The sequence below is a fragment of the Mizuhopecten yessoensis genome, unplaced genomic scaffold, assembly GCF_002113885.1.
Source record: "Mizuhopecten yessoensis strain PY_sf001 unplaced genomic scaffold, ASM211388v2 scaffold7473, whole genome shotgun sequence".
NCBI lineage: Eukaryota > Metazoa > Mollusca > Bivalvia > Pectinida > Pectinidae > Mizuhopecten > Mizuhopecten yessoensis.
In genome coordinates, this window is record NW_018407065.1 from 261,082 (window position 1) to 288,666 (window position 27,585).

The following is a 27,585-nucleotide window of genomic DNA, read 5'->3' on the forward strand; positions in this document are numbered from 1 at the left end:
CTAAATTTGGATAAAATCCCTTAATCCTTATGGTAGAAGAAGGATTTTAAAGGTTTTACCTCTATTTCCCCTATTGGGCCCTGCCTCTCTGCCTCCAGGGGGGTCAGACACACCGTTTATCTAAAATTGTTTCCCCTTCACCCAAAGGTGCTTCATACCAAATTTGGACAAAATCCTGTCATTTCTACAGAAGAAGAAAGGATTTTGAAGTATTTGTTACGTTTTCCCTATTGGGCCCATCCCTTCTGCCCCCAGGGGGGCCACACTTGCTGTTTATACGAAATTGAGTCCCTTTTGCCTAAGGATGCTCCAGACTAAATTAGGATAATATCCCTTAATCCCTATGGTACAAGAAGGATTATAAAGGTTTTACCTATATTTCCCCTATCGAGCCCTGCCCCTCATGTCCAAGGTGGGCCACACCCACCATCTATACAAAATTGGTTCCCCTTTACCCACGGATGCTCCACACCAAATATGGACCAAATCCTTTCATTCCTACAGAAGTAGAAGGATTTTAAAGAATAATTTGCTATGTTTCCCTTATAAGGCCCCGCCCCTCAGGCCCCTAGGAGGCCATGCAGACCCACGGTCTATACAAAATTGGTTCCCCTTCACTTAAGGATGCTTCAGACCAAATCCTTTCATTCCTACAGAATAAGAAGGATTTTAAAGAATTTGCTATATTTCACCTATTGGGCCCCACCCCTATAGCCCCTGGGGGGGCCAGACCCACCATTTATACAAAATTGGTTTCCCTTCCCCCAAGGATGCTTCAGACCAAACCCTTTCATTCCTACAGAATAAGAAGGATTTTAAAGAATTTGTTACATTTCCCCTATTGGGCCCTGCCCTAATCAGCCCCCAGGGGGGACAGACCCACGGTTTAAACAAAATTGGTTCCCCTTCACCCAAGAATGCTTCAGACCAAATATGGACCAAATCCTTTAATTCCTACAGAAGAAAAAGGATTTTACAGAATTTGCTATATTTCCCCTATTGCGCCTCGCCCCTCAACCCCTGGGGGGGCACCCCCCCCCCCAATTATACAACACTTGTTCCCCTTCTCCCAAGGATGCTTCTGACCAAATTTGGTCAAAACCTGCTCAGTTGTTCATGACTAGTAGCGTTTTAAAGGAAGAGTTGACGGACGCTGTGGTATGGCATAAGCTCACCATGGTGAGCTAAAAATCAAGAACTTGTTCAAAACAGTTATTATTGTACCTAAATTTGTTCTGAAAAGTTGGCATTATCTTCTGATAAAATATTTGATGCGAGATAACACAAAAAGATTATATGACACCCGACTACAGGCAGCAGACATCGCTGTTGGCTTTGATTAGCTGCTGTATTGGGTTTGTTGAGCAGGTGTGAAAACCTGGTAGAAACATTGGTGTGCCAGTGACACCTATTCATATATAAATATTGCAATTTTAAAAGACAAGTTTTGACGTTTTAAGTACTTCTTTGTTTTTAAAAATTTACATATGTTGAACTTGTCTTTGAAGAATTTCTCCATTTATTTGACTGCTTCTTGACACCTAAAATTCTGCATACGTGACAAAATCTATGAAAAACGAGTCAAGCTAAATTTCTTGAAGGTAAAATTATTGAGTACAGTTGCAAAGTTCAAAGCCAACCATACATGCTTCTAACATGAAGCATTTGAAAAATAATTGCCTTATATGATGATATACTGAAACATGATCAAGCCTGTGGAGTTGGAAAATGCATTAAAATCAGGAAGATCACCTTGTCTTTTTAGATCAAAATCGGGGAGATTTTGAGATTTTGATGTGTACCAGCATAATATTGTTTTAAATATTTCAAGTTTGAATTTCATACATTTGAGAAATTGTAAATTAATTAAGTTTAAATGATTTCTACGTCTTAACAACTTACTTTGGGAGATGACATCTAGCGAGCTGACTTTCATTTAAAAGTTCAATTTACTTATTTGAAAAAAATGTCGATACCACCATGTTACGAAGGTGTCATGAAACATACAGGATTCCAACTTACCTAACTTCTTCGCCATATCCTCAATTGTGTTTAATGCTGATGGAATTCTGCTTTCATTAGTAACCATGACTTCTATTTCACCGACTTGGAAACCAAAATCTGTGATATCGAGGTCGACTGTACATTCAGGAAGACTGTAGCTCTGACGATGGGTTGTAAAAGTTGCAAATTCTTCCAGGCCAACAATCTTTACCAAGTCTGATACACTAAGTTCCTCCGAGAAGCCATCGACACTGAAATGCTGAATCAGGTACTTAACAATATCTTTCTCCTTTGTGATTTCCTCATACTGTGTTGATAGTGAACAGGACAATCGTCTGGCCACTTTCAGCTCCCAGTCCAGATTTCTCTGCCTGAACCAGCAGTCCTGTAAGGTCAAGGAATACTTAGAATCATCGTAGTATCTATCTGTAAATGTTTTCTCTACATTTAACGATGCCCCCAACTCCTTCAGTTTGTCCACACATTTTGCAGTGATGACAAACTTTCTTTCCACCTCGATCATCTTCACTGGTGTTGGCTTTGATTGCTTGGCCACTGCAGGCATTGGTTCTGTCATCTGAGGCACAACTGAGTTTGAGACCAATTCTTCCCTCACTTCTTGGTTCAGATCTTCGTGATGTGGAGGTGATCTGCTCTGTGTGGACTCCTGTTCTGTACCAACATTGATGTTCGTTGAGGACACGAAATTGGATACAGCTATCTTGGAATGTGTTGGTACAGAAGATGTAGCGTTGAAATTTTCCTGAACTGACAATTTCTTGCTTTCCTCTGATATTCTGCTATCTGTGATGTCTTCCACAGCTGGGAAGACTTCCACCTCTGGCAGATCCTCAGCTGCTGATGAGGATTGAGAATCAGCCTGCCACCAAAGCTTGGCAGCCATGGACTCAGATCTCCAACTGTCGGAGTGATCCAGCTGGACAGAGTCCTCTCCTATTCCCTCACTGCTCGTGTCGCCAGCCTCCGCAGCCTCCTTCTCATCAGCAAATAGATTTCTCTCCTGGAATAACATCACAGAAGTTGTACTACGGATTTCATACGCTCTATTTTTGGAATCACATTTTTCTTCCTCTTCTTCATCTTTAAAACTCAAAGGATTAGACAGCACACTGACATACGGAGAACTCATAGCACTATTTATCTCCATGGTGATAGAATTTGAAAATGTCCTTCCACGGTTTTCCTGACTATTTGTCACAGTGGCTGTATCTGGCTGCTGGTGATGGTGGGAACCTGTCAAATTATCTGGTGAAATTTCTGACCCTCGCTGTGAAATGTCTTGCATGTTCGCCTCTTTCCTGTCAATATATCGCATGTCAAACTGTAAGTGACCTGAAGTTTCTGCCACCGAATCCTGTTCAAGCTCGCGCAATAATGCAGATTCCTGTTCTGAGGTAAGGCTGCCAGGAAATGCATCACCAAAATATGTGTTGTCAGTCAAACTTATCCCATTATTATTACTGGCGTCTTCTTGACTGTTACTGAATTTTTGACTGAGGCATTGATTCTCTGATCCTGGTGACCTTTGACCTGGGGACCCTATTGGAATGTAAAGATGACCCGCTGGACTAACAACCTCCCTGGAGGGACTTAGAATTTTCCTTTCTTTCCTGTCAATAAATGTCAAGTCCATGTTTTTCCCGTTTGAATTCATTCTTGAAATTTTACGGAGAGGATATCGCTGGTATTGTTATTTTTCCTTAAGTCAAAGATCTAGATGATTAGAATATTCAAAGGGTGAAGATTGGCTCACAATGGCAGGAACAGCAACTGAAATTAGAAAACAACACCATTACTACTGTGATGGAACAGCACATGTTATCACAAGTTTTATTGGGTTCAATTCATTGTAATACAGGGTGAAAGACTTGGATGCATTCTTATAACAAAATTTATAATATTAGAATGTAGTAAGAAGGAACTACATCATTCAATAAACTGAACTATTTCTTAGACGCGATAAAAGGAGAAACAAGAGGCCCATGGGCCTTAACGGTCACCTGATATATTTATACAGAGAGTCGATTTTGTTTTTAACATGAACAGAAATATTATTCAAAGTGACAAAAAACAATAAACCACCTTATTCAATATCTAGCATACAGATTTCAGACTAAAAAGGATTTGAAACTAGCACCTCTGATTCTTAACAAGGAAAATGATTTTTTTTAGCACACTGACTCCTTTGAGCCCCACCCTATAGGCCTTGGGGGTAGGGCTGGCTCAAAATTTTCAAAGTATCAAACTGTCAACTCAAGGTTATAATTCCAATCAAGTTGTTAACTTGTAATATTCAAAGTATCATTTGCCATTAAAAACCATAATAAATTTTGCCCCCCCCCCCTCCTTCCCCAGGGGGTAAACGTGAGACCCTAGGGTCATAAACCTTAAGACCCTTCCATCTAGGAGAGTATTTGATTCTACCATATCTTGGTCTTGAGAAGAAGATTTTTGAAATTTCAGCCAATTCAACCCTTTTTGGCCCCACCCATCAGCCCCTGGGGGTCAGTCAGGGCTGATATGTGCTTATTATCAAACTGCTACCTAATAATGATAATGCTAACCCAAATTGAATTACTTCCAATGGAAATTAAACAAATGTTGGTCCAAAATGTGATTTCCCTATATAAACTATAGTAAAGTTTACCCCCTCCCCAGGGGGAAACGTGAGACCCCAGGGTCATGAAATTCACAATTTTGGTAAAGCACCTTAAGACCCTTCCATCTATGAAGAGTATTTGATTCTACCATATCTGGGTCTTGAGAAGAAGATTTTTGAAATTTCAGTCAATTCAACCCTTTGTGGCCCCACCCATCAGCCCCTGGGGGTCAGTCAGGGCTGATATGTGCTTATTATCAAACTGCTACCTAATACTGATAATGCTAACCCAAATTGAATTACTTCCAATGGAAATTAAACAAATGTTGGTCCAAAATGTGATTTCCCTATATAAACTATAGTAAAGTTTACCCCCTCCCCAGGGGGAAATGTGAGACCCCAGGGTCAAGAAATTCACAATTTTGGTAAAGCACCTTAAGACCCTTCCATCTATGAAGAGTATTTGATTCTACCATATCTGGGTCTTGAGAAGAAGATTTTTGAAATTTCAGTCAATTCAACCCTTTTTGGCCCCGCCCCTCAGGCCCCTGGGGGCTTAGGAGTAAACCGGCAGCCATTTTTGTTGACCTTTGTCCATGGAAGGTCCCTGCAAAATTTCATTGAAACTGGTACAGGGGTTTTGGAGAAGAAGTCGAAAATGTAAATTGTTTACGGACGCACGACGGACAAAAGGCGATCGCAATAGGTCACTTGAGACTTTGTCTCAGGTGACCTAAAAACTGTAAATTACTTCACTAGCCGAATAATAATACATATCCTTTAATACCTTGAACTATAAGTTTTAATGGTATATACAAATTGCCTCCCTTTGACCATATGTTAATTAATCATAAACAGATTTTATTAAAATCTGGTCATATTTGATAACGTTATTGTGTAGAAACCATAGACCAATCCGAGCACAGTATACTAATTTTGTGTGGATTTGGCTCAGCTTTAAACCCTGTCTGAGCCTTTGTATTTTGAACATGCCTACCAAGTTTCCTCAAAACTTAAAGATATATCCAGTGGAAACCGAAGTGTGCATAGAGATAGATAGATGCTTCCGGTATCATAATATGTCCTTTCAAAATTTAAAGTGATGCCCCCCATACCATAACATGTTCTAAGGATACTCCCCATACCATAATATGTTCTAAGGATACTCCCCATACCATAATATGTTCTAAGGATACTCCCCATACCATAATATGTTCTAAGGATACTCCCCGTACCATAATATATCCTATCAAAATTTAGAGGATACTCCCCGTACCATAATATATCCTATCAAAATTTAGAGGATACTCCCCGTACCATAATATATCCTATCAAAATTTAGAGGATACTCCCCGTACCATAATATATCCTATCAAAATTTAGAGGATACTCCCCGTACCATAATATATCCTATCAAAATTTAGAGGATACTCCCCGTACCATAATATATCCTATCAAAATTTAGAGGATACTCCCCGTACCATAATATATCCTATCAAAATTTAGAGGATACTCCCCGTACCATAATATATCCTATCAAAATTTAGAGGATACTCCCCGTACCATAATATATCCTATCAAAATTTAGAGGATACTCCCCGTACCATAATATATCCTATCAAAATTTAGAGGATACTCCCCGTACCATAATATATCCTATCAAAATTTAGAAGGATACTCCCCGTACCATAATATATCCTATCAAAATTTAAAGGATACTCCCCGTACCATAATATGTCCTATCAAAATTTAGAGCTATCAAAATTTAGAGGATACTCCCCGTACCATAATATGTCCTATTAAAATTTAGAGCTATCAAAATTTAGAGGATACTCCCCGTACCATAATATGTCCTATTAAAATTTAGAGCTATCAAAATTTAGAGGATACTCCCCGTACCATAATATATCCTATCAAAATTCAGAGCTATCAAAATTTAGAGGATACTCCCCGTACCATAATATATGTCCGATCAAAATTTAGAGGATACTCCCCGTACCATAATATATCCTATCAAATTTTAGAGGATACTCCCCGTACAATAATATATCCTATCAAAATTTAGAAGGATACTCCCCGTACCATAATATATCCTATCAAAATTCAGAGCTATCAAAATTTAAAGGATACTCCCCGTACCATAATATGTCCTATCAATATTTAGAAGGATACTCCCCGTACCATAATATGTCCTATCAATATTTAGAAGGATACTCCCCGTACCATAATATGTCCTATCAATATTTAGAAGGATACTCCCCGTACCATAATATGTCCTATCAAAATCTAGAGCTATCAAAATTTAGAGGATACTCCCCGTACCATAATATGTCCTATCAAAATTTAAAGGATACTCCCCGTACCATAATATGTCCTATCAATATTTAGAAGGATACTCCCCGTACCATAATATGTCCTATCAAAATCTAGAGCTATCAAAATTTAGAGGATACTCCCCGTACCATAATATATGTCCTATCAAAATTTAGAGGATACTCCCCGTACCATAATATGTCCTATTAAAATTTAGAGCTATCAAAATTTAGAGGATACTCCCCGTACCATAATATATGTCCGATCAAAATTTAGAGGATACTCCCCGTACCATAATATATCCCATCAAAATTTAGAGGATACTCCCCGTACCATAATATGTCCTATTAAAATTTAGAGCTATCAAAATTTAGAGGATACTCCCCGTACCATAATATATCCTATCAAAATTTAGAAGGATACTCCCCGTACCATAATATTTGTCCTATCAAAATTTAGAGGATACTCCCCGTACAATAATATATCCTATCAAAATTTAGAAGGATACTCCCCGTACAATAATATATCCTATCAAAATTTAGAAGGATACTCCCCGTACCATAACATGTCCTATCAAAATTTAGAAGGATACTCCCCGTACAATAATATATCCTATCAAAATTTAGAAGGATACTCCCCGTACCATAACATGTCCTATCAAAATTTAGAAGGATACTCCCCGTACCATAACATGTCCTATCAAAATTTAGAAGGATACTCCCCGTACCATAACATGTCCTATCAAAATTTAGAAGGATACTCCCCGTACCATAATATATGTCCTATCAAAATTTAGAGGATACTCCCCATACCATAATATATGTCCTATCAAAATTTAGAGGATACTCCCCATACCATAATATATGTCCTATCAAAATTTAGAGGATACTCTCCGTACCATATAATATGTCCTTTCAAAATTTAGAGGATCCTCCCCGTACCATATAATATGTCCTTTCAAAATTTAGAGGATCCTCCCCGTACCATATAATATGTCCTTTCAAAATTTAGAGGATACTCCCTGTCCCATAATATATCCTATCAAAATTTAGAAGGATACTCCCCGTACCATAACATGTCCTATCAAAATTTAGAAGGATACTCCCCGTACAATAATATATCCTATCAAAATTTAGAAGGATACTCCCCGTACCATAACATGTCCTATCAAAATTTAGAAGGATACTCCCCGTACAATAATATATCCTATCAAAATTTAGAAGGATACTCCCCGTACCATAATATATGTCCTATCAAAATTTAGAGGATACTCTCCGTACCATATAATATGTCCTTTCAAAATTTAGAGGATACTCCCCGTACCATATAATATGTCCTTTCAAAATTTAGAGGATACTCCCTGTCCCATAATATGTCCTATCAAAATTCAGCGGGATGCTCCCCGTACCAAATTATTTCCTATCAAAATTTAGAAGGATGGATAATGAAGGAATGGATATTAAAAGGAAATACATACACTAGAATCAACAGTAAGATGGTGAAGCTGGGAGGTTAAGGAGATAAACAAAATGAGTCTGTTTCTAAATACATTTGCACTACTGAACAGTAATAATAGGTTTAACGGAGGAGAGATTGAGAAGAAATAGCAAGGGAATTAGGAACAAATGTCGGAGTGTGGAATCTCTAACCAAATCTAATATTCCAGCAAGGACTATCTTGGCTTTAATTCAGCACTGGTCAGATCTGTTCACAAGAAATTCCTTCTTCACACGTTTTTTCATTTGTCTGTTTGAAATCTAGTGACAATCCATCTGTCTGACAAGGATTGGCCACTTTAATGAAGCAACAAACCTCCCAAGAAAACACATGTATCGCCCAAAGACACCTTCAGCCATTATATTGACCACCTGTCTGTAAACAAGTCTACATACATTGACATCATCAATGTGCTTTGTCTTTTGTATATTCTTTCCAATTTATCGAAGTATGGGACAGACAAGACAATTTGTTGAAAAGGTCAAAGGTCAAGGAACAGGTTTCAACAGGTTCAATGTATGGAGAATATTTCATTTAAAGCATTAAATCAATGTTATTGGTTTTATAGCTGGACTTGTTGCAAGCTTTATCTTATAATCTTAATGAGCGCCCACTTGCTGACACCAACCTGCTGAGCAAGCCACATGTTTTTAAGTATCACAAGCAAAAAAATATCGTCTAGTGCTGTCTGGAACCCATCACTTTAAACAGTCGGAGAAGAAATGTTCAAATTATTCTGAGAAAAAAAAAGTTGTCTCCGACTGGAAGCACTTTTTTGTCTTCAGCATTATAACAACAGAGGTGTTTGGGTGACATAATGTGCTGCAAAAATTCCAGGCATGAGCACTAAGAAATGTCGGCAAAATTAGCATGTGAAGCGCGACTAATTCAATCGGTATAATCGTCAACCTCATAGTAGACTAGATTAATAATCACTTTCTTCCTCGGGGAAAAGAATCCAATTTCATAAATTTGGAAATTCTTTAATTTAATTATTCCCCCTCCATCTTCTATATGCAAAATTATGGGGAAGCAAAAAAAATACACAGTGTGTCTGTTGGTATCAAATTTTCACATCGGGATAGAAAAGTGACAGTTCAGATTAAAGGAAAATTAAATGAAGCCTTGTTTTTCAGGTAACCTTACATTACCATGACGACAGACAGTGTGCGTTTTAATATGATGGCATAAAACATGTCCTTTAAAACCATTACGCCCGAGCCGTCTACCATCTTGTTAGAGTGACATACATTTTGTACTCCATGTAATGTAGCCTCTCTTTCAGCTCTATGCGCCATTTAATTGACGTCGTTGTGACGGGAGAATTTTTGTAATATCGTTGGATTAAATTGAAGACAATTTTTTTTCTCATTCTCCACCTAGCTGTCGCTTCAGTAGGGCTAAGATAGATTAGTATGTAAGTAAACTCCGCCCTCAAATGATGTTAAGAATTGGAATTCATCCAAACCTTTGCTGAAAGCTTTTTTTTTATCAGCTACTTACACCTTTTGTTGTAATTTTCCCCAAACTGAAATTAAGCTTGCTCGTGGAAGAGGAACATATACTTGATCAATACATAGGATGGTTGGTAGCCTGGAGAGAGGCTCGATCAATAGGTTCACTTTTTTGCCTACATTATAATGGTCGTCATGTAAAAACCATGTGCATGTATAATTGTACCTACATGTCAGACTCCCGAAATAAAAAATGTGCTTTCAAAAAATCAATAAATGTATGGACATGTTTGCTTCTTAGAATTTTAAGCTTTCCATTTTGGAATTGAAATAAATGATTATCCTCCACATACGTTTTAACTTAAATTGTTTTAAAAGTTAAATGTTAAATGTGACTGGACAATGGGTCAAGTGACCTTATCTGGACCAGTAAGCTTGCATGCTGATCCCCATCTGTAGCTTCCACTGTGGTAACTAGACAGTCCCCCTGTGCATGTGTAATTCACAGTGATGTGACACAGGCCATTTGTTTCAATCAATAAGTATTATTGATAATGTCAGTATATTAGTTTTTTGAGAATTATGCTTTTGTTTATATCATAATGACCATTATAATTGTGGCAAACATGACAAGGCCCCGAAAAAGTTTTAAAAATCAATAAATATTATTGATATGTCTGTCTATTGGCGCTGGTTTTTGCTGTCTGTTTGAGGCTGAGTTTATGGCAATATAAGCCTATCTAAGCAGCTTCTACGTGGCTACAGCATCTGTGATTGATTGTAAGGAACATGGGTACAACTCTATCATCATATATACAAAATTTATATGACCTACTGACCTACTTTTGAAGAAAACAAGAGGCCCAATGGGCCTGCATCGCTCACCTGGTATTAATTTCACACTTGTAATCTTAAAAGTGGACTAAAATACAGCAACAGGCAGAATATCAGTGTTTGATTTATAAGAACCTATTAAAAGATTTAAACATATGACGCCTACGGCCTTGAATGTCGAACAATGCCATTAGGTTGAAAGTGGGTCAAGAACATTCATTTGAGCAAACTTGGTAGCCCTTCATCCCCGCATGCTACAGGCCCAAGTTCAGTATCCTTGGCCGTTTGGTTATTGAGAAGAAGCGGTTTGAAGATTTTACGACATTTGACCCCTGTGACATTGAAAGTGGGTCAAGGTCATTCATTTGAACAAACTTGGTAGCCCTTCATCCTAGCATGCTACAGGCTTAATATCAGTACCCTGGGCCTTTTGGTTATTGAGAAGAAGTTGTTTGAAGATTTTAAGACATTTGACCCCTGTGACCTTGAAAGTAGGTCAGGGTCATTCATTTGAACAAAGTTGGTAGCCCTTTATCCCAGCATGCTGCAAGCCAAATATCATCAGCCTGGGCATCTTGGTTATTGAGAAGAAGTTGTTTAAAGATTTTAACATATTTGACCCCCGTGACCTTGAAAATTGATGAAGGTCATTTATTTGAACAAACTTGCTTCTGGCCAAATATCATCACCCTAGGCCTTTTGGTTACTGAGAAGAAGTTGTTTAAAGTAAAAAGTTGACGCAGGACGGATGCCGGATGCCGCACCATGCCATAAGCTCCCTTGGCCCTTCGGGCCAGGTGAGCTAAAAATGTATGAAACATTTAATTTACAATGACTGATTTCTTTTCACAATTGATTCCTTTCACAAAAAAAAATATTATCAAATTCTATTCTTATAATGTTGATACTTTTTTCATAAAGAAAATCCAAACAACAAAAAATTAACAACAAAATCCCCTAACTTAGAAAAAGTCTATTAAATATAGATCCCTTTATCTAAAGGAACCGCTGTGGCCGAGTGGTTAAGGTGTCTGACCATCTGTGACCACTAGCCCTCTACTACTAGGCTATAGGTTCGAGGCCTAAAGTCGAGCATTCCCCCCCCCCCCAGCTAGCTGATTCTTTCCGCCCACTAGATTAGCTGGGGAAAGAAATGATTACTCTCAGAACTCTGGCTTTCCTCCACCACCAAAACCTGGCACATCCTTAAACGACCATAAGGTAAACAGGACCTTAAGTAGACAAACAAAACCAATTCCCTTTATTTACAAAAACTTATTTTGGAGCAATATAATGCAGAATGGATTGGATTGTTTTTGGGAAAAGCAAGTGATATAGGTAGGAACAAAATGAACAGAAGTGTCATTAACCTGGATATTTCAGCAATCATTGCAAAATATTCTCATTAAAAGTAATATTTCTAACGTTCCAAAAGAGCTTCATAGCAAGTTTGGTTGAAATATAACCAACTGGTCAAAAGAAGTATGTTTTTAAAGACTTAAATGCCCAAATTAATCCTTTTTGGCCCCACCCTTTAGTCTCAAGGGCCGCCACACTCTTACATTATACAAGTAACTCCAAGGTCTAAAGGACCAAAACACATCACAGCAATTTTTGTTCAGATCTGTATATCTGTGTATATGGTTAAAATGACCATTGGACTAACTGTATATGGCTTAGGATAGCCCTGGGACTAAGTTTACAGCGGTGGAGCCAGACCTTGGGGCTATTCTTTGTAACAGGATTATGTTCAATCTTTACATCCAGCAAAAAGTTGTATAAATTTAGGGCGGGGATCTCAACCATTTCCATGTCCTAGCCCATGGATAATTCTCCAGGGAAGCGAGTCAGCCCTGGAGCCAACTCCAGTAGAGTAGCATGAATGTAATTTTGGTGTAATACAGTTGGGTTATGGGGTGGAATTCTCAAATATTTCCATGTTTTGACCAAGGGAGTAAGTCAACAGGGGAGGGGTTAGTCCCCAGAGTTAGTACTGTTAGCATTTATGTGTTTCTCTTTTCATGCCTGTTATGTGTGTACAATATACAATATTGCAAGGATCTCAATAAAGCTTAAATGGGACAGCTATTTGGGCCCTTCTGGCATTTTTTATTTTACCAGTAAACGACCTTGTGAGAAATGCTACGTATTGTTACGTTGGGGTGCGCTTATTATCAGTATACAGTATTGAGTGGAATGCTCTTCTCTGTTGTATGAAGGGCACCTTGTCTATAACAGGTTTTGACTGTATTTTTATTAACAACACAAAGTGATAATGAAACTCTCGCATGTTTTGTCATCATAAAAACTAAAACCTTATTTCAGATTTTCTAGAACTTCTTTCCAAATCTATCATGTATCTTCAGCATGTGTCTGAAGTGAATGGAATGGTTTTTAAACAAGATTATGTCTAAATGAATTAAATTTTATATATACTTCTCATTATGTGGGTTGTGGTGGCCTGCGTGGCCCATTCTAGCAACACCTGTCAGGTCTCTGTAGACGTCACAACGCTGTCGTCACACAAACCATCGCATACAACTAAATATGATTTAAAACTTTGAGATGCTGACTCAATGTGTGTATAAGTGGGTGTCATCTTCAAGTATACACTGAGCTGATGTCAGAGCTGTGTAAGGTTCCAAAGGGAAACACAAACAATTCTATTTCATTACAAAGTCTGTATCACAGACAGCAGTTTTTCATACCAGTGTTTTATTGCTTTTATCTTACCACTGTGTTTAACCTAGCTTAACATTTGTACAATGACCTTCAACAATTATATTTTTTTTTGTGATTTAACAAGAATGGAGAATGTAAATATTTCATGAAAAGAAATTTTAAATTTACTTCAGATATCTGAATATCATGCTTACGATTCTTTGCTCTATTATGACCCCTATGATCTGGAATATAGGTCAAAGTCATCACTTGAATAACCACTGATTTTGACTTCTTCACAAAGACTTATTTACGTGTTTTAGAACAGTTTTTATCTTTGTGACCTTAAATATCAGTCAAAGAAATTTCTTTTCTAAAATATGGTAGTACTCCATTAACCCCCACTTCTCCATTATAAAATGTTGACCAAATTAATATTTTCTATGCGGTAACGAGGAATATGCAATTAACATTTAACAAATCACTACCTTTGTGTTGTTATGAACATATATGAATTACTGCCAAATAAAGTTACTAAATTCCTGTCCCTGTATTGTAAATATTACTGACAACAAAAAGTTATTAATCTCCGACTCTGTATTGAAAATATTACTGCCAATAAAAAAGTCATAAATTTCTCAAAAAACATTACTGCAATGGAAAGTTTCTCGATACCTGTTTATGTACAGTATGATATTCACAATAGTCCTTCTGGAAATCTCAGACAATAAAAAGGGTTTGATTTGTAATAATTTCTTGAAATCATTTCCGTGTATAAGTGATCAGCAAATTATACACCGAAGGAAACGTTTTTCCTTTTTCCTTTTTACATTTCAACGTTTCCTGATGTACACGTAGGATTTATCAACACTTATACAGTAACAGAAGCCATTTTCGTCGGTCACATGCATCGCAGTTGTCTTGGGAAAGGACTTTTTTTGTACATATATGGAGAGTTGTGAGGCAATAACAGGCCTATATTGCATGCACAGACAGTATAAATATTTCTGGAAACCTTCTAGGCATATCATACAGTAAAGCTCGTCTCACCGTCATTAAAAGTACTTTAGCACAGTGACATGCACTGTTTTTTTTATCGATAATTGTTAATTATTAGAAGATGGAAAAAGATAGAAGACGATGGAGGAAATGTACAGCTTGTATTTGTGATATTTCTAATGGAAGAATCTACATTGTATGTATGTCTTTTTTTTCTAATGGCTATATGTACACAGTCATTATTGCAAGGATAAGAAATATGACCAATCTTGATGTGATATGACACGAGATGGAATCAGCTGCAACCTTCAGAAGAATCTGCTCACGACCTCTTAAAACGTCGACTTCTGGGTAGAGAAGATTATAGACTTCACATCTATCAGTCATGCAACACCCTTAAATGGAGAAATAATTACTCAGAAGTTTTTCGTTTTTTTAAGGGGTCTAAATTCATGGTTACCATGTCAACATCCTATAGCCATGGAAACAATAAACCTCTGGAAAAACACTGGTTAGCATGCAGGCGAGCGTTCCTACAGGTAAATCAACTAGTGGTAAATTTGTGTCTCTTGACAACACACTGATCGCTTCATAACCTGTGTAACACGTAACCAATAAAAAGGGGGATTAACCTGATTATGGTGCTCAGAAGTACTGGGCTTGTATCAAATAACTAACATGAGGGCATTGTAATTTCCTCAGTAATGGCCGACTTGTCACTTACTCCTGTGGCCTGGTGATGTCAGACCATCTTGCCAATTAGCAGACACAGACATACTTCCAACAAAGAGGATTAAAAAGTGGAGAAAGAAGAGATTGCAATGCTAAGCCTAATATACTACACATAACATTCCCACTGAGAGACACTCAAAGGTCATATTCACAGCAACGCAAAACTCCATCATTTTCCTCCAAAAAATAAAACCAAAAAAACCTGCTATGAATTATTTAAAGTCCTAAAAGAAATTTATTTGAAAGTAAAAAAATCTTGGGCTTAAGTATTTCAGTAATTAATTCTGTGTTACACAAAGTGTACTTAATGACCTTCTTTATACATGAGAAAACTATAAAAGGCATAAAAAAAATTAACCCCACAGCCTTGGACTTCTGACCTAAAAACTTTAATTTAGTTGAGAAATACATGACAATGACGTTTCCTGTAGTTAATGACATGACTCTATAGAAGTCTGCTAATTGGTTGGTTGTGGTGGCCTTCGAACTCTTAAGATATACGCTTTGATGTATTTGTCGCAATTATTGTCGGTGGAAATAGACCACAAGGAGGTGTTCATTGCGCCTGCTGGCAAACAAATTGACAAGAATGATGTGCTCCGTAACAGTCTTGAGTAGATTTGATGTTAGTTTTAACGTGTCTTTGTTTCCAGGTTTGAAGAATAAAGCCTATTTATCAAAACCAGGTAGATATAATAACTACAAATCTGACACTACGTATCTACTGGTAATGGTACATGGACATGTGTTCTCATCATCAATCAGCAGGACATTTCTCCAAAGTGTCCAATCTATGTACCACAGACAACATTTCAATATTCACATTTATTTCTCCTTTTAATGATTATGAATATTATCTGTAATCAATGAAAATAGTTTGGCCATGGAAATATGAGCTGTTTTAGAGTGAGACCAACAAACTAAAAGCCATATATCATAAGATGTGACCATTTTTACCCATGCTATACGAGGCTCTGAAACGTTTCAGTTTTTACAGTAAAATCTTTTTCATGGCATTTTGCTGACAGTCATATAGCAATCTTATTAATAACGTTCAAAATCTTATTTTTTTTAGATTATCAACTGCCAGCCATAAAGAAATAAATTTTCTGTTTTAAAATTAAATCTAAATATAAATTCAAGTGAATAAAACAAAAGGCCCAATGAGCCTGTGATGTCTTGTTTTGTTATCAGAACTAGACAAAAAGTTGGAATATGTCAGGTAACTGGAGATCACTCTAGCCAGATTTCTTCTTCATCATGAACCAAAGACTTAAAACAGCACTTGGTAAGTGCAATGACAGGAACATTTTAAACACTGTTTGGTTAAAATTGACCAAGTGGAATTGAAACTAAGAAAGATTGTCTAAGGAAATCAAAGGACAAAGTGGCCATCTTGTAAATTTTAAATTGACTAAATATAAAAAGAATGGTACCTGTTCACAACCATAACAGCATTATTCATCTAGTGTGGTTACCAATGGCTTAATGGAAATTGAAATGGGCAGGTGAGCTAAAAATGTCTTAGCCAATCAGAGACTAGAGCAGAAATCTTGATTTAAAATCAGCTTGAAAAATAACTGGTTATGCCATGATCATTTACACCAATTTTGGAAAACTCTCGCTTATTAAGAACGGGAGAACAGGCCAGGTGAGCTAATAAAATCAGAAACATGTAATAATTTCTTTTGGTCACCTCCAGACAGACAAGCTTGACGACTGAATGGTAACCAACAATGTATCATATGGCTACGTTAATTGGCCCATGGATATTGTATGAGGTTAGGTAACTAACGAGGAATAAACTTGATTATACCTACAGGCCACACCTGGGGAGACACATTACATGCAGGCTAATTATATAATGTCTCATCACAAACTCTCCCCATATTTCCAGCTGAAAGGTGAAAGTTGATGGTCAGAAACGTCTCTATATATACAAGTAGTGTTCAATCAGCTGACATTTTCCCTTCAAAACAAAAAATGTTGAACTTGAAAGGTAAACATATACAAGATGGGGAAGAAATATTTTATGACTGACCATGATACTGCAGTAAATACTTACATCAGAATCGAAAAGCATGTCTTTGTAAATTAAGAGAAACCTAACATCTAATGATTTTCCAAACTAAATCAGTTCAAAGAGTGCTCAGGTAGGTTGTTCTAGTGATTAAATAGTGCCTCACAGAGTTGGTACTCATCTTGTGGTCCTCCATATTTCTTGACCATCAACAATTGTTAAGTATTTGTATCTACCCAATTAAAACCAGTAAAGTAACAACTGGCTATCAAGATCTTAGATAACCTTGAAAGGCAAACTTGTTTTGGGTAGTTGTGTAATGGATATTTCAATAAATTAAGTTCCATTGCAATATAATGAAGAGTGAAGGAAGAAGAGCGATGAATGTGTTATGAAGAGACGGACGAATATGACTGACATTTTGTAAATCTCATCCCTATTGAATGACTGGGGCATAGAAATAATAAAACATTCAACCTCGCCACAAAAAGAAAATCTGAAATCTATTAGAAACAACAACAACAGAAAGTATGTATACACCAAAACAAACAGCCCGAGTTTATGAACCATCTCTACACCACACCTGGTAACCTTCAGATGGTCAACCATCCAATAGGTATTGCTGAACAAAAATCAAATGATTTTACGCGGACCCCTTTCTTTGACCTTAAACTTTGGATGCAGAACCTGAGAGTAATATGCATAATAGCAATTAAGTTTGAAGTTTCCTCAAAGATTGATTCACACTTAAATTCAAGAATATTTCACTATTTAACAGGCAAAGTGGGATGGTTATTTTTCTTTTTGTTTTAAAGGGATTACAAAAGTTCAATAAATACCACAACTGAAATGCAATTTTAAAGAAAAGTCCCAATAGGCCAGCACTGCTCACCTATTATTCAACCAACAAATATGTAATACTCCATTAGGCTACCAATAGGCCCCTAGAAACTCACGTTACTACGTGGAAATATTGATGAGACGGACATAGGCTCCTAGGAACTCATGTTACTATGTGGAAATATTGATGAGATGGACTTAGGCTCCTAGGAACTCATGTTACTATGTTGAAATATTGATGAGATAGACATAGGCCCCTAGGAACTCACGCTACTATGTGGAAATATTGATGAGACAGACATATGCTCCTAGGAACTCATGTTACTATGTGGAAATATTGATGAGATAGACATAGGCCCCTAGGAACTCACGCTACTAAGTGGAAATATTGATGAGACAGACATAGGCCCCTAGGAAATCACGCTACTATGTGGAAATATTGATGAGACGGACATAGGCCCCTAGGAACTCACGCTACTATGTGGAAATATTGATGAGACAGACATAGGCCCCTAGGAACTCACGCTACTATGTGGAAATATTGTTGAGACGGACATAGGCCCCTAGGAACTCACGCTACTACGTTGAAATATTGATGAGACAGACATATAGGCCTCTAGGAACTCATGTTACTACGTGGAAATATTGATGTGACAGACATAGGTCCCTATGAACTCACGCTACTACGTAGAAATATTGATGAGACAGACATCGGCCTCTAGGAACTCACTCTACTACGTGGAAATATTGATGAGACAGACATATAGGCCTCTAGGAACTCACTCTACTATGTGGAAATATTGATGAGACAGACATAGTCCCCTAGGAACTCACGCTACTACGTAGAAATATTGATGAGACAGACATAGGCCCCTAGGAACTCACGCTACTACGTGGAAATATTGATGAGACATACATAGGCCCCTAGGAACTCACGCTTCTACGTGGAAATATTGTTGAGACGGACATAGGCCCCTAGGAACTAACGCTACTACGTGGAAATATTGATGAGACAGACAAAGGCCCCTAGAAACTCAAATTACTATGTGGAAATATTGATGAGACAGACATATAGGCCTCTAGGAACTCATGTTACTACGTGGAAATATTGATGTGACAGACATAGGTCCCTATGAACTCACGCTACTACGTAGAAATATTGATGAGACGGACATAGGCCCCTAGGAACTCACGCTACTATGGGGAAATATTGATGAGACAGACAAAGGCCCCTAGCGACTCACATTACTATGTGGAAATATTGATGAGACAGACAAAGTCGCCTAGGAACTCACGCTACTATGTGGAAATATTGTTGAGACGGACATAGGCCCCTAGGAACTCACGCTACTATGTGGAAATATTGATGAGACAGACATATAGGCCTCTAGGAACTCATGTTACTACGTGGAAATATTGATGTGACAGACATAGGTCCCTATGAACTCACGCTACTACGTAGAAATATTGATGAGACAGACATAGGCCCCTAGGACCTCACGCTACTACGTGGAAATATTGATGAGACATACATAGGACCCTAGGAACTCACGCTTCTACGTAGAAATATTGTTGAGACGGACATAGGCCCCTAGGAACTAACGCTACTACGTGGAAATATTGATGAGACAGACATAGGTCCCTAGGAACTCACGCTACTACGTGGAAATATTGATGAGACGGACATAGGTCCCTAGGAACTCACGCTACTACGTGGAAATATTGATGAGACGGACATAGGCCCCTAGGAACTCACGCTACTATGTGGAAATATTGATGAGACAGACAAAGGCCCCTAGGAACTCACGTTATTATGTTGAAATATTGATGAGACAGACAAAGGCCCCTAGAAACTCACATTACTATGTGGAAATATTGATGAGACAGACATAGGCCCCTAGGAACTCACACTACTATGTGGAAATATAGATGAGACAGACATAGGCCTCTAGGAACTCACGCTACTACATGGAAATATTGATGAGACATACATAGGCCCCTAGGAACTCACGCTACTACGTAGAAATATTGTTGAGATGGACATTGGCCCCTAGGAACTCACGCATCTATGTGGAAATATTGATACAGTACGTAGATATATTGATGAGACAGACATATAGGCCTCATAGGCCTCATAGACATATAGGCCTACGTAGAAATATTGTTGAGACGGACATAGGCCCCTAGGAACTCACGCTACTACGTGGAAATATTGATGAGACAGACATATAGACCTCTAGGAACTCACGTTACTACGTGGAAATATTGATGTGACAGACATAGGCCCCTATGAACTCACGCTACTACGTAGAAATATTGATGAGACAGACATAGGCCCCTAGGAACTCAAGCTACTACGTGGAAATATTGATGAGACAGACATAGGTCCCTAGGAACTCACGCTACTATGTTGAAATATTGATGAGACAGACATAGGCCCCTAGGAACTCACGCTACTACGTGGAAATATTGATGAGACAGACATAGGCCCCTAGGAACTCACGCTCCAGTACGTAGATATATTGATGAGACAGACATAGGCCCCTAGGAACTCACGCTACTATGTGGAAATATTGATGAGACAGACAAAGGCCCCTAGGAACTCACACTACAGTACGTAGATATATTGATGAGATAGACATAGGCCCCTAGGAACTCACGCTACTATGAGGAAATATTGATGAGACAGACAAAGGCCCCTAGGAACTCACGCTACTATGTAATACTCCATTAGGCTACCCATAGGCCCCTAAAAACTCATATTACTACGTGGAAATATTGATGAGACAGACAAAGGCCCCTAGGAACTCACGCTACTATGTGGAAATATTGATGAGACAGACAAAGGCCCCTAGGAACTCATGCTACTACGTGGAAATATTGATGAGACAGACATAGGCCCTTAGGAACTCACGCTACTTCTAAGGTGGAAATATTGATGAGACAGACATCGGCCCCTAGGAACTCACGCTACAGTACGTAGATATATTGATGAGACAGACATAGGCCCCTAGGAACTCACGTTACTATGTGGAAATATTGATGAGACAGACAAAGGCCCCTAGGAACTCACGCTACTATGTAATACTCCATTAGGCTACCCATAGGCCCCTAAAAAACTCATATTACTATGTGGAAATATTGATGAGACAGACAAAGGCCCCTAGGACCTCACGCTACTACGTGGAAAAATTGATGAGATAGACATAGGCCTCTAGGAACACACGCTATGTGGAAATATTGTCTAGATAGACATTGACCTCTAGGAACTCACGCTATGTGGAAATATTGTTGAGATAGACATAGGCCTCTAGGAACTCACGCTATGTGGAAATATTGTTGAGATAGACATAGGCCCCTAGGACCTCACGCTACTACGTGGAAATATTGATTAGACAGACAAAGGCCCCCAGGAACTCACGCTACTATGTGGAAATATTAATGAGATAGACATAGGCCTCTAGGAACACACGCTATGTGGAAATATTGACGAGACAGACATAGGCCTCTAGGAAATCACGCTACTATGTGGAAATATTAATGAGATAGACATAGGCCTCTAGGAACTCACGCTACTATGTGGAAATATTGATGAGATAGACAAAGGCCCCTATGAACTCTCACTACTACGTGGAAAGATTGATTAGACAGACAAAGGCCCCCAGGAACTCACGCTACTATGTGGAAATATTGATGAGACAGACAGTCATTGCAATACCCCAGTCTGACTTGATTGGTAGGATGTTTGACCCATGTGATCTTGGAAGTATATCAAGGTAATTGATTTGTATTAATAACAAGATAGTCCTAGAAAGCTACAGGCACAAATATAACTACTCCAGGCATTATGGGTCTTTAGAAGAAGTTGTTCAGTGGTTTTAACTCAGCTGACCCAGTGAGAACTTGACTGTGTGTCGATGTCATCTATTTGGACCGACTTGATAGTCCTTCATTGCAGCAAGCTACAAGCATATTATTATTATTCAAGACCTTAAATATCTCAAAAGAAGCTGTTCGAGGAATTTTAATACTTTACAACACACTGGAAGTAGGCTTACATAATTTATTAAAACATATTTCACCTTTTCAACCAAGTAAAAAATATAGAACAAATCACTTTACTTTAAATGTTATGGGTGTAAAGACGAAAAGAATTTGATCTTTTTAACATATTTGACCCTGCTGCCTTGAAAATGGATCAAGGCCATTTATTTGAATAAATTTGATAGTCCTTCATCACAGCAAGCCAATAGCCAACAGATCATTCTAAACCTTAAAAATCTTTAATGTCTAAAAGAAATTAACATATTTGACCCCTACAACTTTGAAAGATGGTCAAGGTAATACAAGAGGCCCAATGGGCCTGAAACGCTCACCTGGTATTAATCTCTCACTTGTAATCTTAAAAGTGGACTAAAATGCAGCTACAGGAAGAATATCAGTGTTTGATTCATAAGAGCCTATTAAAAGATTTAAACATATGACGCCTGTGACCTTGAATGTCGAACAAGGACATTAGGTTGAACAGAGTTTAAAGTCTTCCAACCCAGCATGCTTTTGGCAAAATATCATAACCCTGGACCTATTGGTTATACAGAACAAGTCATTTAAAGATTTAAACATATATTGACCACTGTGACCTTGAATATGGGCGAAGGTCATTCATTTTGACAAAATTGGTAGCCCTTCATCCCAGCCTGTTAATGACCAAATATCATCGGCCCCTGTGACCTTGAATATATGTAAAGGTCATTCATTTGAATAAACTTGGTTGCCCTTTATCCCAGCATGCTANTCACAAACTTGGTAGCCCTTTATCCTGGCATGTTACTGGCCAAATATCATTAGCCTAGGCCTCTTAGTTATTCAGAAGAAGCTGTACAAAGATTTTTTAAGACAACTGACCCCTGTGACCTAGATAATGGACGAAGGTCATTCATTTGAACAAACTTGGTAGCCCTTCATCACAGCATGCTACTGGCCAACAGCATTATCCTAGGCCTTTTGGTTATTGAGAAGAAGTTGTTTAAAGGTTTTTAACATATTTGACCCCTGTGACCTTGAATATAAGTAAAGGTCATTCATTTGAAAAAACCTTGGTAGCTCTTCATTCTAGCATGTTATTGGCCAAATATCATTAGCCTAGGCCTCTTAGTTATTCAGAAGAAGCTGTACAAAGATTTTTTAAGACAATTGACCCCTGTGACCTAGAAAAAGGACGAAGGTCATTCATTTGAACAAACTTGGTAGCCCTTCATCCCAGCATGGTACTAGCCAAAAATCATCACTCTGGGCCTTTTGGTTATTAAGAAGAAGTTGTTTAAAGTAAAATATTGACGACGGACGCAGGACGACGGACGCTGCACCATGGCATAAGCTCACGTGGCTGCAGAAATAATTAGAATGATTTGACCTTTCATTACTTACAGTGACCTTGATTTTTTAGTAGTGACCCTTACTGGTATACTGTTTACAGTGTAATATATCTTGTGGGGTTGAAAACAAAATTATCACCTTCCAGTGAGTGGGGGATGACGATATGGATGGTCAATGTCCGTCCATCCGTCTGTCCTTTATGTTGTGGACCACAGCTAAACTACAACAGTCCTTGAAGAATTGTTAGTAAGTCCCAATGTATACATTCTATTTCATCTATTTCTATGATCTTAAAATTTGTTTATCTGAAATATTTTTTTAAGACACTTAGGTATTCCCTTTTTGACAAGTTTCACTGTACTGCTTAACTGTTCGTGACTAAAAATGTTAGTTGAAACTGTAGGCATTAGTAATTCTTTGTACATTGATCTCAGGTAATCCAAATATTATCTGACCAGAATATGGTAGGTTACATTTTGACTTCAAACAATGCTGACTTGATTTCTAGACAAACTGATTTTGTAAGAGAATAAGAATGTTCTACTTAACTTTAGAATGAATGCGTCTATAGAAATATAGATATATTTCACTAATTTATTTTAAGAAATTAGTACACAGCTATTCTTTATATATTTAAATATATATGTTTGGAATTAGTTAGAATATACCTTGTCTTATAAAGAAAATCTTCTGTGCTTTATATTACCACATCAGAACCAGATAATACTTCTACAGGTAGTAAACCTACCTCACCTGTAGGACATACACAGGTGAGAAAAATGGATTGCCTCCCTTAGGATGTAAAGTGCACAATATCTCAACTGAAGGCCAGTCCACACATGGTGTAATGTAATTAGGGAAGAATCACTGGGCCCTTATATAAACACCTCACACACACCTTGCATCACTCCAACACCTTATATCAGTCACATCACACGTCAACAGTGCACTTTCCACAACTGTAATTGGTGACAAGTTTTGTTACATAAACATGGTATTTTGATGACACTTATTTTGGGATTGTACAAGTGCGTTTTATGGTGTTATAGGCAGTATAGGGCACTGATACTTCTGTTAAACAAGAGGCCCATGGGCCTTAACGGTCACCTGAATCCTATAGTTTTTATTTTTGTTGTTGAAATATGTACCAATTTGAGTAAAAAACTATTCAGTATAACATTAACTTAAGTTTGTCAGGACCATGAGCTGATCATTCCTAGACCGATTTTCAGTTAGATCGGCCTTTTAGAACTTGCTTTTAAGTTTGAAATAGGTATTTTCAAAATAGCGGCCATGGCAGCCAAATTGTATTTCTGATCGACCCGAAAAATAACAACACTTTGTCAGGACCATGAGTCGATCATTCCTACCAAGTTTCAGTTCAATCGGCCCAGCAGAACTTGACTTTAAGTTTGAAATAGTTTTATCAAAATGGCAGGCGTGGCGGCCATATTGGATTTCTGTTCGACCCGAAAAATAACAACACTTTGTTTGTCAGGACCATGAGTCGATCATTTCACCAAGTTTCAGTTCAATCGGCCCAGCAGAACTTCACCTTAGGTTTGAAATAGTTTTTCAAAATGGCAGGCGTGGCGGCCATATTGGATTTCTGATCGACCCGAAAATAACAACACTTGGTCAAAGAGATGTCAGTAACCTTCCCATCAAATATTAATGAAATCCCTTTGCCAGTATTTCAGCTTAAGTTGAAAATGTAAAATGTTAACGGACGACGACGGATGAAGATGGATAGCAATAGGTCACTTGAGCTTAAGCTCAGGTGACCTAAAAATGTATTTGGTTTAATGGTATTAATTACACGAAACATATACTATCTCAATATATATAGTTTATATCCTAAAATATCTCCTTATCAAATATTCCTGATAAATATTTCCTTATTGCTAAACCAATCACATTATTCATTATATAATTATTAATAATCTAATAATACCTCATTTATTTATTAAATAAAATATTACCTTATATATTACATCAATCAAATAGTACCTTATATATTACATCAATTAAATAGTACCTTATATAATATGAACCAATGAAATTGAACCTTATACATTACACCAATCAAATAGTATTCTACATAATGAACCAATGAAATTGAACCTAATATATTACACCAATCAAATAGTATCCTATATAATGAACCAATGAAATTGAACCTTATACATTACACAGATCAAATAGTATCCTACATAATGAACCAATGAAATTGAACCTTATAAAATTACACCAATTAAACAGTACTTTACACATTACACCAATTAAACAGTACCTTATACATTACACCAATCAAACAGTACCTTATAAATTACACCAGTCAAACAATACCTTACACATTAAAACAATCAAACAGTACCTTATACATAACACCAATCAAACAGTACCTTATACATTAAAACAATCAAACAGTACCTTACACATTACACCAATGAAACAGTACCTTATACATTACACCAATGAAACAGTACCTTACACATTAAAACAATCAAACAGTACCTTATACATAACACCAATAAAACAGTACATTATAAATTACACCAGTCAGCCAGTACCTTATACATTACACCAATCAAACAGTACCTTATATATTACACCAATCAAACAGTACCGTATACATTACACCAATCAAACAGTACCTTATACATTACACCAATCAAAGTGTACCTTATACATTACACCAATGAAACAGTACCTTATACATTACACCAATCAAAAAGTACATTTTAAAGTACACCAGTCAAACAGTACCTTATACATTACACCAATCAAACAGTACCTTACACATTACACCAATCACCCAGTACCTTATACATTACACCAATCAAACAGTTCCTTACACATTACACCAATCAAACAGTACCTTATACATTACACCAATCAAACAGTTCCTTACACATTACACCAATCAAACAGTACCTCATACATTACACCAATCAAACAGTACCTTACACATTAAAACAATCAAACAGTACCTTATACATTACACCAATCAAACAGTACATTATAAATTGCACCAGTCAAACAGTACCTTATACATTACACCAATCAAACAGTACCTTACACCAATCAAACAGTACCTTATATATTACACCAATCAAACAGTACCTTACACATTACACCAATCAAACAGTACCTCATACATTAAACCAATCAAACAGTACCTTACACATTAAAACAATCAAACAGTACCTTATACATTACACCAATCAAACAGTACATTATAAATTGCACCAGTCAAACAGTACCTTATACATTACACCAATCAAACAGTACCTTACACCAATCAAACAGTACCTTATATATTACACCAATCAAACAGTACCTTATACATTACACCAATCAAACAGTACCTCATACATCAACCAATCAAACAGTACCTTACACATTAAAACAATCAAACAGTACCTTATACATTACACCAATCATACGGTACATTATACATTACACCAATCAAACAGTACATTATACATTACAGTACCTTATATATTACACCAATCAAACAGTACCTTATACATAAAACCAATAAAACAGAACATTATACATTACACCAATCAAACAGTTCCTTATACATTACACCAATCATACGGTACATTATACATTACACCAATCAGCCAGTACCTTATACATTACACCAATCAATCAGTACATTACGCATTAAAACAATCAAACAGTACATTATACATTACACCAATGAAACAGTACATTATACATTACAACAATCAATCTGTACCTTACGCATTAAAACAATCAAACAGAACAATCAAACAGTACCTTATACATAACACCAATCAAACAGTACCTTACACATTAAAATAATCAAACAGTACCTTATACATTACACCAGTCAAACAGTACCTTATACATAACACCAATCAAACAGTACCTTATACATCACACCAATCAAACAGTACCTCATACATTACACCAATCAAACAGTACCTCATACATCAACCAATCAAACAGTACCTTACACATTAAAACAATCAAACAGTCCCTTATACATTACACCAATCAAACAGTGCCTTATACATAACACCAATAAAACAGTACATTCTACATTACACCAATAAAACAGTACCTTATACATAACACCAATAAAACAGAACATTATACATTACACCAATCAAACAGTTCCTTATACATTACACCAATCAATCAGTACATTACGCATTAAAACAATCAAACAGTACCTTATTCATTACACCAATCAAACA

General features: G+C 37.2%; 1 protein-coding gene across 2 annotated transcripts in view; it reads right to left on the bottom strand.

The window, feature by feature from the left end:
• Positions 1 to 27,585, bottom strand: part of LOC110453593 — a 183,892-nt gene that overhangs the window by 40,516 nt on the left and 115,791 nt on the right. For both annotated transcript variants that reach the window (XM_021502586.1, XM_021502587.1), the window contains exon 4: positions 2,023 to 3,795. In XM_021502586.1, the coding sequence (XP_021358261.1) occupies positions 2,023 to 3,679 (1,657 nt within the window). In that variant the 5' untranslated portion in view covers positions 3,680 to 3,795. The remainder of the gene's footprint in view (positions 1 to 2,022; positions 3,796 to 27,585) is intronic.